The following is a 15,600-nucleotide window of genomic DNA, read 5'->3' as shown; positions in this document are numbered from 1 at the left end:
ACTTAGATTGTATATTGTCTTAATCTAATGGCAAACAAGCATATATGTGGAGAGTAGTCCATTTCTAAAATATATTTGATAGACACATATATATTTTAGTTTTTTAATGAACTATTTTGAACCATGATTTTTTCCCCAAAAACAACATATGAAAAAGAAAATTGAAGTAACATGGCAAAAGATAAGCAGACACTTAATTGCTATCACCCCAAGATACACATATGTTGCTAGTCAACTATTTACAAAAGACACAAATATGACAAGAAGTAAGGCAATTTCCTTGACTCTCTACACGCGGTCTATCTCGTGCAAGGCTGCTAGCTATATATATACATGGCAGCTTTAGTACAAAATACACAAAACTAGAAGCAGTACAGACACAAACACAAGAAACCAGCTTGATATCACGCATTATTGATACGAGCAATATTGTTCAACATGACGTCAAAAGCGTCGGGTAAGGGTAGCGCCTCTCTCTCTAAAATGCAACGTATAGTAAACCACCAACAAGCTCACGGGTTGGTTAATTACTGTCTCGTCGATGGGACGCTGGAAATGCATGCAGGAACAATTGCTCCCGTGAACCTGGAAAGAGGATCGACGACGCAGCCCAAACCAGAGTATCGTCCTCCTCCAGTCCATGAGAAAACTGGATCCCCTAAAAGTTGGTACCTTTCCAAAGCCTCCACTTTTGGTTTGCCTTTTTGCATCTGTAGTGTCTTCCTCCTATAGCTGGCTAGCTATGCTGAGAGTATGTCGCCAAAAGCACATGCATGGTCCCCGACCAGTGTTTCCATTCCTTTTTTGGCTGTGTCTTCCTCCGCTTTTGTTTGTCCGAAAAATCCTCAAGGTGGTACTTTCAGCTTCCTCCATTATTTAACTCTTTTCATTTGAAAACCCACTAAATCTGGCAATACATTAAATTTGACAATAAGATCTCCAGACATGCTGGAAGCACAAAGTACAACCAGATTCAGTGTAGTACTTTTTTTTTTTGCGGGTAGATTCAGTTTAGTACTAGAATAATGCACATCTCATCTTTTGCAAATTGAAAGGTATGTGGTTGAAACTGTTTACTAACTCAGAACAAACCTAAACATAGCTATACTCTGACCGAGTAACTAATATATAATTAATATATGCCAGCTTTGATTGATTTCTTTGCATTTGTCATGTGCCTGGCAGCCAGGGGTCTGGAAAATCCACCGCCAACAACCAGCAACCCCCGTTCGAACAGCCAGCCGCCGTTCGGAGCTTCTGTTAATCCTGACAATGCGACGACGAAACCAACAAGTATGTTACGTCGTCACTGAAACTACTCGCAACTGTATGTATAAATAATAAATCGGTAATGATACTGATATAGTATATCTGCATCTTGTTTGTTTTGGTTTCGTCAGGCAAGGGATCCATGAAGTAACCCAGCCGGGGCCCGCTGAAGCTAGCTACATATACGCCGATGAGAAGACCGCATACTGCCTATGAGATGTCTCTGTCAAGGGTCAAACTACTAAATAAAGTGTGTTTGTGTGTGTTATTCAAATGGATACGTAGTGTAATAGTAGTCACAGTATATATAGCAAAATATGATACCTTAATCTCTATTATTAGTTTGTATTAGTGTGTATATGGCCTGTTGTATATTGAAAAATAATGTTGGATATCCTCTGCTGTTAGTTTGTTTTGTATAAAAACATCCAGCAAAAATTGTCTCCTACAAAAATTGTTTTCGTGGCACGCAAATGCCTCTGATCGGCACCCTTGTCAGCCTGTTAGAAACTTAGAATATGCATGCATGAAACAAAATCCGAAACAAGATCTGTGCGAAAAAAATACTTTGTGCAAAAAAAAAACAAGATTTTCGGTGCCTTGGGCAGACGCGCCGCTGCCTCGACTCCCAAGCGGAACCGTTTCGGACTCGCGTAGTGGAGAATCCGATACGAACAAGAGAAGTCACTGCCTCCGCCGAACGAAGAGATCTTCTGTAGTAAATAATAAAAGCAGGCCCGGGTCAGGGTTCCCGCGGCCGTAAGATCGATCACCTCCCCATAGCCATGGCAATGGCCGACGACGGAGGGCGCTGGTGCCCGTCACAGAGCCCGCCTGCCTCCCCGGCTAACTACAAGCGCCGCCGCTTCCCCGACGACGTCCGGTCTGACGCCTCCCCAGAGCGCCACAAGCGCCACCACCGTTACGCCGACTCGGCGGTAGAAGAAGGGGAGGTACTCGGCGCCGGCGGTGCTGCTACTGCTATGGATGTCGATGCTGATTCTGCGAACAGATACAGCAGGGGAAGGTATACAGAAAGAAGAAGCTACTACAGTAGATCGCACTCAAGCGGAAGTTTGCGCGGCCGTGGCGAAAGCCCGGAGAGGGAAAGGCAGAGTGGCAGTTCCAGGCGTGGTGATCATGCGAGGAGGAGAAACTCTGATACTGAGTATCGGCATGGCAGGATAGACAGTTCGCACGAAGTACGCGGCAGAGTTAGCAACAGCGCTAGCCACAGGGATTCTGCAACAAGCTCAAAATGCAGAAGTTCTGATGTCTACAAGGTGAAGCCAAGGTCCGAGGAAAAAGATGGACATGATATTAGCCATAAAAGGCAGAGGTCCGAAGAGGTGAAGGACAAGTCTGCTTCCAAGGTGGAAGAACAAGGGGAGTGCCAGGAGAAAATTGTCGAACCGAAGATAGCAGTTCAGGAACACGCTGATGAAAAGTTTGAGATGGAAAGCCGGAGGACAGAAGCTGCCTTGCCCAAGTCTAGCGATCAGAAACAAATGCAGAAGATGCAGCAGGTGGAATGCGTACCATGTTGCAATGTTGATGGGCACAAAACAGGACATCTGAAAGACAAGAATGAGGAGAACAGTTCTATCACCAAAGTGGGAAAGCCTCCTGCTCGCATTGATATTTCAATTAGCACGGGAGCACTTGCAAACAAGACTGAGAGACCAGCAGTTATGATTTCAAGTGCCATTGCTACTGGACGACCACGGTCTGGAATTCAAAAATCTGGAAAGGAGGATTTGCACACAGAGAGAAATGTTCACCCTGACAACTGGGATGATGCAGAGGGGTACTACGCTTACCGGTTGGGGGAGGTTCTGGGTGGCCGGTATGAGATCACAGCGGCACATGGGAAGGGTGTGTTCTCAAGAGTCGTCCGGGCAACAGATCACAAAGCTGGGAAAGGTGATCCTGAGAAAGTTGCAATTAAAATTATTCGCAACAATGATACGATGTACAGGTCTGGTAAGCAAGAGGTTGCGATCTTGGAAACGCTAACAAGCGCAGACCGTGAGGACAAGCGCCACTGCGTGCGGTTCATCTCTAGCTTCAGGTACCGGAACCATCTCTGCCTAGTTCTTGAATCTCTCCACATGAATCTTCGTGAGGTGCTGAAGAAATTTGGTCGTAACATCGGGCTTAAACTGACCGTGGTGAGGATATACGCAAAGCAGATTTTCATCGCCCTGAAGCACTTGAAGGATTGCAAAGTTTTGCACTGTGATATAAAACCTGACAATATCTTGGTGAACCAGGCTAAGAATGTGCTCAAGCTGTGTGATTTCGGCAACGCTATGCTTGCGGGAAAGAACGAGGTTACACCTTATCTTGTCAGTCGTTTCTATCGGGCACCAGAGATTATTCTTGGCTTGCCCTATGACCACCCATTGGACATGTGGTCGGTTGGTTGCTGTCTATATGAGCTTTGCACAGGGAAAGTCTTATTCCCTGGAGAATCAAACAATGATATGCTTCGGCTTCATATGGAGTTGAAGGGGCCCTTCCCTAAGAAGATGCTTCGTAAGGGTGCCTTTACGATGCAACACTTCAACCGAGATCTGAATTTTCAAGTCACCGACAAGGATCCTGTGACCAACAAGCAGGTTGTGAGAAGGTTAATATTTAACTTTAAACCAAAAGGCATTGGTTCTTGTATTTCAGGCATTCCTGGAGAGGATAAAAAAACGGTATCCAGTTTCAGAGACCTCCTTGATAAAATATTTTCCTTGGAACCAGCAAAGAGGTTAACTGTAGAAGAAGCACTTCTCCATCCTTTTATCACTGGCAAGTGAAAATAACATGTTTGTCTACTCTTGAAGTTGTTGAACTTAGAATTTGCTATAAAATAACTTTCAGTTCCTGTTGTCTAATCGTTGGTATTTGTCTTGTATCCTGGGAGTTCTGAGATCAGAGTGCGTTGGACGAAGCATGGAACAATGGACGAGCTACAAACCATGTTGTTACGTGCACTTATCATTTGGGTATGTTCGTACAGATATTTAGTTTAATTTGCATTCCTTTTGTAACTTTCTTCTTTGTTTTAATTACATTTATTACATAGTCAATATAAGAGAGGAAGTGTCGTTAAATGCATGCATGTGGTTAAGTTAATTATAAGAATCCAATCAACATTTGAGCACGTACCTGTGCGCACAAGTTAAATGAATTATTGAGATGAAGTTCAAACAATTAGTTGGGGTCGTCCTAGAACCAGAAGGAGTTCGATGAAGAGCTCAATGGGGAACGTGTACAGAAAGTTGTGCTTTCTTGCCTCATGGACGGATCAATTTCCTATCCATGGGACCGAGTATCAACCCTTATATTTTAGTGAAACTAGGTCCATGCCCGTGCGTTACTACAGAGTCATACTATGATTGAATTCTTAAGCATGAGACTAGATATATAAACACAAGATCTCATTCAACACTTCAAATTAAAGGTCAAGTATTCTACCCTAAAACCTGATATACAACGGGATTTACTAATATCAAGTTCTGCTATCCAAGTGAATGTATATGCCTAAAAAAATGAAGCAACGACTTCTAGCCCATGATTCCGAACATACTACCTTAGAATGCTCATGAACCTATCAAAAGGAAACATCTATGCAAGAAGATTGGACAAAGGGCTTTTATTTAGGTGACAAGGTGAGTAATCAGATGCATCGATATATCAAAGAAAGTTGGCAGGAATGTATCTCAACCTATTAATTTTGTTGATTAGGTCTGCATACAGCTTTCAGGTGTGTTTAGGTCTATGATCTTGTGTGAGAGATTGCGTTGAACAATGAGCACAACTTTATGATCAAATCTCTAGCCTTCATAGGAAGGACACCCTTAAAAGCAACTGGGAGCAATTCTATCATAATGACATGGCAGTCATGGGCCTTCATGCAGCTCATGTTGAATTTTAACTCTTTCATGTTCACAAGTCTCTGATGTTTGATGAGTAGTTGGTTGGCACTTTGAGTTTGTGGAAGAAACTACAAATCTTCCTTTTCTCATCATTATCCAAGGTCCAAGATGCAATTGGAACCTTCTTATTTCTATTTGGTTGAATAATTGAATGCAACTTGCTTCTAACATTCATCTCTTCTAGGCCATGTCGAGTTTCTAGCGAGTCTTTTCCTTTACCTTCCATGGCAATTAACATTCTGAGCATGCTCACGGTAACATTTTAGTTAGATGCATGCTATCAAGTACATGACGAGCAATCAGGCCCGGCAAATAAAGGACTCTAGAACAAGGAATTCTTTTCTTCTTTTCCCACAAGGAATTTGCTAGAGTGGGTACACTTCCTTTGCTCTTTCCTAGTTCAACTCTTAGTTTACTTCTCATGTTCTATATTTTAGTCCCATTGAGGTATGGAGCTGATCTTTCCTCCCTTATACCATCAAAGGATTTCTTGTTTTGGTGATATGGGTGACTCTTTTGGAAGGAACCTAAGAGGACCCATGTAAAACATTTTCTTGCTATTGCTCAACCAACCTGCGTATGTATCATCCAAACAGACCACACATCCCTTGTAACCCTTCGTAACTTGTCCTGATAAGCTACCTAGACCAGGAACATCTATGATTGTTACAAACAGCAATGCCTTCAGAATGAAGTGTTTTCTCTTGTACTCATCCCACACCTTTATACTATTTTGCCACAACTTCATTATATCATCCATCAATGATTCCAAATACACATTGATATCATTTCCTGGTTGTTTTGTCCCTTAGATTTTTAACGACATCATGATGTAGGTCCGCTTCATACATAGTCAAGGAGAAAGGTTGTATATGCATGGGGTCATAGGCCAAATGTTGTGTTTGCTGCTCACTATGTTAAAAGGACACATCCCATCTGTATTCAAATAGAATCTTATCCTTTTTATCTCCTTGGAAAATTGATTCTTGTATTTGGAATTGATAGCTCTCCACTATGAAACCATATGCTAGGTGTCTGAGTTTTCCATCTACGAGTCAGTCTTCGGCATGCCACCTCTTCAACTTGGCAGTCTTCGTGTTTGCAAACAACCACTTCAAATGAGGAATTATAGGAAAATACCACACGACCATGGTAGGAGGTCATTTATTGCGATCACCTTATGTTGGTGTTGCCGAGTTTAGACACTTGTACCTTGAAGCTGGGCACACTGGACACGCATCCAAGTCTACTATTGCCGTGATACATGATACAATTATTGGGGGCATGCAGAAATTTTTTTGTACCTCTAGTCCCATTGGGCAGATCACTTGGTTGGCCTGGATGTGTGTTCCCGCAACCCTTTAGGGCTTGGAAGCGACTTCTAATAAAGTAAACTAGACTTCATCTCCAATAGCATTAGGTCTGCTTCAAGTTTTGACACGCCCCAACATGGATAAAGTAGTGTTTCTGCATCCTTTCTTATTTCCTCCAACTTTCTGTAGATTCTTTTCATCAAGGAAATTCAGCTCCCCATCACATATCATCTAGTCTGTGGTATCTATAACATCATCAGCAGCTAATGTTTCCTGCATGATTTCATTGACGCCTTCATGTTTGGTTTCATGCACTATTTCTGGGATAGTTGTTTCCTCCACTGTCTCATGCCTGTTCTCTTGGACGGAGTGCATTGAAACATGAGTAGGTTCATTCTCACCATCATCACCATGCTTATTCCAAACTTGATTGTTAGGCATAAAACCGCTAAATAGCAAATGGCAGATGATCTGCTCAATATTGCAAACTGCTTCAACGGCAATACATGTAGCCATCATCTTGTAGGTTCTCGTAAGCCTTGGTGGTTCACAAATGAGTCAACACCATTGACAAAAGCTAAATTTCCAGTCTTCATACCATACATCCATCCTCGACCCATCTAAGCATGACAAAACGTATAGTAGTTTTAATTAACAAAAATATCATCTCTGCATAAAGACTTTCAATTTGACAACTGTGGCGTGAATATCATCCTCTAAGAATGCTAATTGATCTAGGTCATCCGATTTCGAAAAATTAATTATTCATAAAATTTAATCCGATAATTCTAGAATTTAAATTAATTAATTCAAATTATAATTTTACACAAAATGCTAAACTTCATAGCTAGTATCCTCTAAAAATAATTTGAATTATAATTTAAACTAAACGCTAAATTTAATGACTAGTATGCACTACTATTATCTTCTAAATAAAAAAACATACCCACTAAATTAAGAAAGAGCCTTTACATCACGATCATCATATTTTTGACAACTATATATCTAATCATGAATAATTAGTTCCTCATCTTGAGTCAAGTACGTGAAGTTCAACCCTCAAAATTTTATGGGCCTCCATGATGACTTTTCATGAGAAATGGTCATAGAATGAAGAAAAGAATCTCTATGATCAACTCGTCACAAAATGCATGATGAATCCTAAGATAAGGGTATGAAACAAATGGTTTGCTAGCCACTCACCTAGTTGTTGCACTCAAACAATAAAAAAGAGAAGCCCCATGATGAATTTGGATGAGGAATGGTCGTAAAATGGTGAAAAAAGGCTCTCATGGTCAATTCATCATAAAATGCAAGAATAATCCAAAGAAAAATGGTAGAAATCCAATGGATTGATAGTTACCAACCTTAGAACAAGTTGGTGGAGTGCATACATGAACAATGGGGAGTTTCCATGAGGATTTTGGCAAAAATCGGTTGCAACAATGGAGGAGAGGAGTGTGGCCGTTCGATTGAAGAAGAAAGCTAGTGGGAAGAAGGTAGGGGGGTGTGTTTGTACAAGCACATCACCACCTATTGGTGTCACGAACTGGTGGGGATGTGCGGTGCACTCATCCGCCGGCGGTGACGAGGACCATCACCGCCAGTTCCAACATCCACTTCGGCCACCTACTCTGGAACCGGCGGTGATGACCCATCTCCGCCGGTTCGTTTTGAACCGGCGATGAATTCCCATTTGTGATGTCTTATTTTGTAGTAGTGTAAGTTTCATCACCGTAAACCCCAAAACCTCTCTCTTCATCATAAATCCATACCATGTCACTGATTTTGCTTACGTGGCATACTATTTAATGAGGATGAAACTTCTATGAAACTTGCATTAAGATTGGCCAAATATTCTATTTATGAATCCATCCATATGGAGAAAACACCATATTATGCGTGTATACTAATTTTCTTAGGCACTTTTGATGCACACAATATTTATTCATGTCCAGGTTGTTATTTGATTCATACAAGTTTTCTATATATGTATGTAGGTGGTTATTCACTCGGAGGATCCACAATGTTAGGAGAATTTGTAAATTATGTTTGTGGCAAATATTACTTTACGATCAGCATGGATCACTTTAACAATTTCGATATCGAGACTCAGTGCAAAAGAAAAAAAAAGGATAATATCATGGCATAGAAAAATAAATGGATCTAATCAAATTATTCGCCGCTTAATAAAAAAGAGACCAAGCAACGAGTCCTGGATACTACCGGGGAACATATTAGGTGCAAACTATGGAAACTACAATCTGGGCCATCGGATCAACATCCAAGGGGAGGGGCACAGGGTGGTGGGAGTGGGGATTTGTAAATGTGTGATTACCCACAATCTGGGCTATCGGATCAACATCCAAGGGTAGAGGCGCAGGGTGGTGGGAGGGGGAATTTGCAAAAGTGTGATTACCCAATCCAAGGGTGGGTCCAAATTGTAAAATTATCCGATCCCTCGTGCCCCTTGTATGTTGATCTGATGATCCAGATTGAAGTTTCCATAGTTTGCACGGAGAGATTAGTTTGCACCTAATACGTTCACATACTACCGAGCCACCGAACCGAATATACCGGCCATGCAGATAACCAAGATGCATGTTAACTAAAATAGATCGCATGCATATACATTCTTTCTGCAGTCTACAACCAAGGTGTACCCTGCATGGATGAGAATCTCATCATGAGATAGAGGCTGGCCCCTGGCTCCCGACGGGGGACCGGGGGCGCCTGCCCGCTTGCCCGTGCTGCTTTCAGTGATCCCGTTAGGGTGGAGTTCAATTTGAGTTGCTTTTAGAATTGCAGGCACTGTGAGAACTAATTGCATACTCATTTTGCATAGCCGTTTTTCAAATAGGCTTTCTTTAGTTTATAGAACCATTTCAAGCAGCGTATTGCTATTGCCATTCAGTTTATAGCCTGACATTTTTCAAGCAGACTGCATTGCCATTCATTTTCACATACTCCAAATATATAGCATTCGGGAACTTCTTGTAACGTTGCGATTAGCAACGTGTAAGGAACATGGCACCTTTTATGCCATTTCAAGTGATTTTGGTGATCGAATAACAACACAACACTTGGACTAATATGATTGTTAAGAAGATCATTCTCAGTCTTTTAGGTTGAAGTGATGACAAAGAGAAAGAGAAGATGTTCCAGAGACGATGTCAAATATCCAGGAGAAGTTTCTTCAGCACCGGTTGAACCGACGGTGCATCGGAGTATTGCGTCGGTGCAATGACGTCAGCTCCCAGGAGAAGATTCTTAAACACCGGATGAACCGGTGATGCATCAGTACAAAGCATCGGTTCAACCGGTGGTCACTGTGTCAGCTGTCAGGACTTCAACGGCTACTTCGGTTTATGAGTGACCGGAAGAACCGACGCTACCCCTGCCAGAGGCATCGGTTCTTCCGGTGATACGCAGAATTTCAGCTGACCGTTGGAGCAACGGCTACAAGACTTGGTGGCCTATATATACGCCTCACCCCGGCCATTTGAAGATTGCTAGAGTTGCTGAATATCCCACACACACCCAAGAACATCTCCAAGCCATACAAAAGCATCAAGATCATATCCTTAACCCTTAGCACACTTTGAGAGTGTTGTGTAAAGGATTAGCTCTTAGTGAGTGAGTTTGCAATGCTTAGCGCCTTTGTGCTGTGGTTCTCTAGTGAACCAAAACAAGAGTTTGGTGCGCCGGCACCTTGGAGCGTGAAGCTCACCGGCAACGTCATCGACCCTCCGACTTGGTGTGGAGCGGCGACGACACTTTGTGCGGGGGACGTGGAGACCCCCATCCTTTGTGGAGAAGCTCTTTAGTGGAACTCGGGGCCAAGGTGACCGTGATTGTGTTCACGGAAGAGACTTGGTGGCCGAGTAGCTATACTCTTAGTGAGTGCTACAACAACGTGGATGTAGGTGTGCCTTTGTGGCTAACCGAACCACGGGATAAACACCCGCGTCAAGAGTTTGCTATCTCCTATCCCGCTCTTTAATCTTCCGCATTTTTTACTAGCAATTTGTATGCCTTTACTTTCATAGAGTATTTTCTTGATTGGGAAGGCTATAGGTTGCTAAACTCTTTTAGGATAGGGGTTTCACACTAGAATAACCTTAGTTGCACATCTAGATAGCTTGTTTTAGTTTAAATTTTGTGCAAACTAGTTGGAGCCATAGGTCTAAGTTTTTTAGAGTGTCTAATTCACCCCCCTCCTCTTAGGCTAGAGCACCCAATCCTTTCAGTCGGATTTGCAAAGTTCTAGCTAAGAAAAAATATTCCCAGTTATAAAATAAAATGTTCCACTTAGAGAAATAAATGTTCCTAAAAATTTGGTGCGATTGGTATTCTATCAAAAATCTATTGGATATGTAATGTTTGGATGTAAGAACAAAAATGTTTGGGCAGCTCCAAGTAGATTTTATTTCAATTTTATTACACTTTTTATGATAGAAGATAAACACAAACTATATAATTTTAATAATTTGGTTAGATAATTGGTAGATTAACTTTTTATGACAGAGGATAAACTCAAACTCATGAAAATATGTCAACGCATGAATATCCAAACAAGCAGCAGGCACCAGGCATTTCATACTAGTATTTTGTATGCCTTTACTTTCATAGAGTAGTTTCTTGATAGGAAAGGCTATAGGTTGCTAAACTCTTTTGGGATAGGGGTTTCACAGTAGAACAACCTAGTTGCACATCTAGATAACATGTTTTAGTTTAAGTTTTGTGCAAACTAGTTGGAGCCATAGGTCTAAGTTTTTTTAGTGCCTAATTCACCCCCTCCCCCTCTTAGGCTAGAGCACCCGATCACTTTCACAATGTAACTGAACCCGGTTCTGAAAAATCATTGCAATTTGACCGCTCCGGACGCGGGGGGGGGGGGGGGGGCTCCTATACATCTTGTGGAATGTGGAGAAGCTATTCATCTTTAAAGCTCATTCGGCCCAATTAGCTGCTGCAAATATGTCCAACATTTTGATAGGATTAACTCAACAATTTTTTTAAATAGGTTCAACATTTGACAGCAAAATGTTGAAAACTATATAAACAAATGTTGAAATTGGAATCATGCAATGTTGAAATGTTGAATTCGAAATGTTAAACGCGACGAACCATCTTCTTCTCCGGCGAGGCAGCGTGGCGCAAGTTGCGGCGCGCGGGCCCAGGCGGAGGCGCACGGTGGCTAGAGGCGGCGGCGCGCGTCGGCTTGAGGCACGGCTGCGGCAGGATGCGGCATGCGGGGGCCAAGGTGCGGCGGAGGCCGGAGGCGGCGGCGGAGGGACCTCCAAGGCGCGGCGGCGGCCGGATGCAGCACGCGGGGGCCAAGGTGCGGCGGAGGCCAGCGGCGGCGGCGGGACCTCTAGGGCGCGGCGGCGGCCGGATGCGGCACGTGGGGGCCAAGGTGCGGCGGAGGCCGGAGGCGGCGACGGCACCTCCAGGGCGCGGCGGCGGTGGGACTTCGGGGTGGCGCGCGGGGCACAGCAGCAGCCATGGGTGGCGGCGGGGCACGGGGGCGGAAGGAGGCATGGGAGGGTTAGGGTTTGTGGGTAGATCCATTGGTTGTAGATGATTGCACGAACCTCAAATACTGAAAAATATGTTAAAAAAAACTTCTGGAAGATGGATATGTTTTCTGTCCGGACGGGGCCATGCAGGCTCGGTCAGCGACCTGGGCGGCTCTTTCCGGCTCAACAGCCTCGTGCGGGCAAGTCGTTGCAGCGGGCGCATGCAAATTATCTCGGACGCGTGGAGCCCAACCAGGCGGCGTCGCATGCAGCAGTTACGATCGCATGTGCATGCAGCAACCTCTCTCCTCTCGCCGTCAAATGTGCGTATCTCTCTATAAAAACCTTGAGACGTTCTGGTCGAGTTCCGGTTCTCCCTAGTGTGTCACAGCGACAAGCCGGCGAGCCGGGCGTACACCAAGATCTACGCGACCACCTTCAGCAAGAAGGCCCGCAAGGCCCTGGGCTGCTGCCAGTTCATCAGGCGGGACGAGCTGGAGCGGTCGGAGTACCTCAGGGACGTACGACTGCCTCGCCGTCCGGTGCGACATCGCCGTCCTCAACAACCCCGTCGACGTCAAGGAGCAGGCCGCGCAGGCGCACGACCTGGAGAGGCTGGGGGTGGTCTGCGACTGCAAGGACGACGCGTGCAAGAGCCATCACCTCAGGACTGCCATCTCGTGAAGATCTTCTTGGGGTGTTTCCACCTCTGAATGGGATCTACCAGATCTATCCTCATAACCATCGCATTTTCTGTTTCATCAGAACAACTATCTCGATTATTTTGCACTAGAAAAGTGTCATTTCCAATTTCATTTGAGATCAATCATCGTTAGGGTCAGTTAATTTTTTGTACACACTAGAGTTTCCTGATGATCAACATTGAATAAAGTGGTATTTTCCTCCAAGATGAGCTTTTTTTTTATGCCTATGTTTGAATATGTAACGTATTTTAAAAAACATATCAACCAGTGCCAACGAATGTGCTGGTTTATTAATAATGTGCAACCGTACACTACAAATAGAGTAAGATTTGTGATGTTTATGATATTTCGTCTCGCATTAGCAAGGGCCCATAAATGGCAGCCTCCTCCATTTCGACACTTCAGCTTTATTCCCCATCTCAGAACGGTCCTATCGCGAATTTCTTCCTCAGATCAGCATGAGATGGGGGTACGTGTCTGCCATTTTTTTTCTTGGTTCATTCATTGAATGTACCATGCCTGCGCAGATCCGTGGATTTGTGGATTTTCTACAATATTTATTTGGATGGATAGAGTTGTGTGCACTGTACATTATTTTCTGATGAATACCTAATGGTGTCATCGAATTTATGAACTTCATTCTAGAGAAATTTGATGGATAAGCTGAAATAATACTATGCTCGTGCAGTAGATGTATCAACCAAAAAGACTCGCATCAGTCCATTGTGTATAAGCACATTTTTATTGAATGGCATGGACAATATGCGTTACTTGGTTTAGGACTAGCCAGGCTTAGACCTAGCGCAGGCTAGCTCAAGCCTGTCTTGCACAATGCTATATGTTGTTGTTTGGTTTGCCTGCATGAGCTAAGCATATTCTAGAAAGTTTGTGTTTGGTATGCTTGCTAAACTGATATGGCGACCTTGGCCTTTGTGGAGGTGAATTACCCCTTTGTTGGCTTGTAGGGCTGAGTTATAGTCAAATCTCTTGCAACTCGGTAATAATTGTTACAAGGACGATGATAAATGTAAAAACAATGGCACATGAATGGACAGTCAAACACAACATTACATCAACAAGCTCTTTCTGGTGTAGTATTGTCAAACTCTGCACATTCCAGGGGCGGATCCAGGAATTAGAACAGGGGGGGCTGAACTAACCGATATAAATATATATCTCCTCATAAATAAGGGGGCTGAACTAACCGAAAAATATAATTTTGTTATTGCTAATGCTTCTAAATATCTCCTTCTCCGAGTAGTATATCATCAAGTGGTTCATCCAATCATCTTCCATTTTGCTACACAAATGTCTTTATGATAGACATAGGAGTACTACTGCTGCTTGGAAATAACCCAATAATATTCTTTTCGACATCCCACAATTTGCACTACTAATCTATGCATAGTATGAATATACGATACTTCAAGCAAAAGTAAAAAAGCAAGCTAAGTAATTGAGTAAAATAAATTGCAATTTACTTCTACAAAGGTGCTCGGTGGTACAGAATCCAAACCTCGGATTGCTCAATGCTCCTTGGTCCTTGCTGTTGCTGCCTGCCTTCCTTGTGCCTTGCTCTGTTGCTCGCGGCCCAGCAAGCAGCTGTCTGCGTGCCCAGGCATCCGCCGGCCGTCACGCCGCCGCGTAGCCCGCCCCCACAACCACCTGCCGTGGCGCCGCCTGCCAGCCATTGCCCATCATGCACGCGCCACTGCCGGACGCCCGCTGCGCCCGCAGCACGCTCCCGGCCGCGCGCCGCGCTCGGCTGCGCCTGCTCCCGCAGTCCTGCCGGCCGCCGCACTTGATCCCGTCTGCTGTCGCGGCGTCGCGCCCAGGTGCCAGCCGCCGGCCGCAGGGCATGGTTGTGGAGGACTAGAGGAGTAAGGCCGTGTTGGCCGTTGGCCCAACGAAAATTGAGAAAAATACAAGTTGGGCTTGGGCCGGTAGGCATTGGGATTTTGATTGCTGCTGAGCGCCTGGGCCAACATCTCCAGCCGCGGCCCAAGTCGCGGAGAAATCGTCTTCAACCTCTAGAAACACATTCCAGCCCCCCTTTCTACAATCCATGGCGTCCAAAACCTAGGGGCGCTTCGGGGGGGGGGGGGGGGCACCCCCCGGATCCGCCACTGGCACATTCCGAAACACGGCTTCGTAAATAAGGACATTCATTTCAGCCAAGTAACTTGACAAAAAAATTGACCTCACTTTAGAAAAAAAAAATGTTTACAGAATTTATTTGCCTTTTAAGAGATTCTTTTATCTTAAAACGTGTTGGGGGCACTCTGTTCAATTCTAAAATACAAACACTAACTTTTATGTACACTCTTTAATTATTCATGGGAAACGCTGTTTATATGTTGATGACAGTTCTTAGTAAAAAATCATCAGATTTGTTTGAAATTTCGAATCAGAAAAAGATGTGCTGGTAATCAAATAGAGTGTTCTAGGTAGAGAAATGAATGCCCATCAAAATCAGGGGCGACTGATTTTCTAACAAAACTACTTAGGATTTGCAGTGCTCCAGTCTAACAATAAATGTTTTAGCAATAAAACAAAATGTTCCAACTGAACGAACAAAATGTTCATGAGAACTTTTGTCGCCACTAAAGTTGATAAAAAATACAGATTTCTTGTGAAAAAAATATGTCGGTCTAACGAAACTGGCACCATTTATGTCATTTCGAGTGATTTTGGTGATCGAATGACAACGCAATCAATGGGACTAATGGTATTGTTAAGTGAACATTTCTAGATCGGCCATGCAAAGCAAAACACGAAGAAAAAACTCAAAGAAACGCTAAATTGGACGAGTTCTACTGAAAACAGTAGCACCGGAAGAACCGATGCTATAGGCATCGGT

The 15,600-nt window shown here is 43.7% G+C and overlaps 1 protein-coding gene and 1 long non-coding RNA gene across 3 annotated transcripts; both read left to right on the top strand.

Annotated features, from left to right (window-relative positions):
• Positions 1-354: 354 nt before the first annotated feature.
• LOC120639150 lies at positions 355-1,723 on the top strand. 2 transcript variants are annotated; one of them, XR_005661289.1, is made up of 4 exons: positions 355-463; positions 566-664; positions 1,186-1,293; positions 1,401-1,723. It is a non-coding gene; the product is annotated as an uncharacterized LOC120639150 (long non-coding RNA). The 2 variants fall into 2 exon arrangements; XR_005661290.1 differs by having other exon boundaries at positions 363-457; positions 1,401-1,707.
• Positions 1,724-2,054: 331 nt separating this feature from the next.
• LOC120713359 (serine/threonine-protein kinase prp4-like) lies at positions 2,055-4,079 on the top strand. The gene has a single exon (XM_039999341.1). It carries the CDS (start codon positions 2,055-2,057, stop codon positions 4,077-4,079), a length of 2,025 nt encoding a protein of 674 aa, XP_039855275.1.
• The last annotated feature ends 11,521 nt before the right edge of the window (positions 4,080-15,600 follow it).

The sequence above is a fragment of the Panicum virgatum genome, chromosome 6K (assembly GCF_016808335.1).
Source record: "Panicum virgatum strain AP13 chromosome 6K, P.virgatum_v5, whole genome shotgun sequence".
Classification (NCBI taxonomy): domain Eukaryota; kingdom Viridiplantae; phylum Streptophyta; class Magnoliopsida; order Poales; family Poaceae; genus Panicum; species Panicum virgatum.
Note: the sequence above shows the minus strand (reverse complement) of the source record. Positions and strands in the feature narration are given on the sequence as shown.

Coding starts and splice junctions, on each gene's coding strand:
- LOC120713359 (XM_039999341.1), top strand. CDS start 2,055: ATGGCAATGGCCGACGACGGAGGGCGCTGGTGCCCGTCACAGAGCCCG.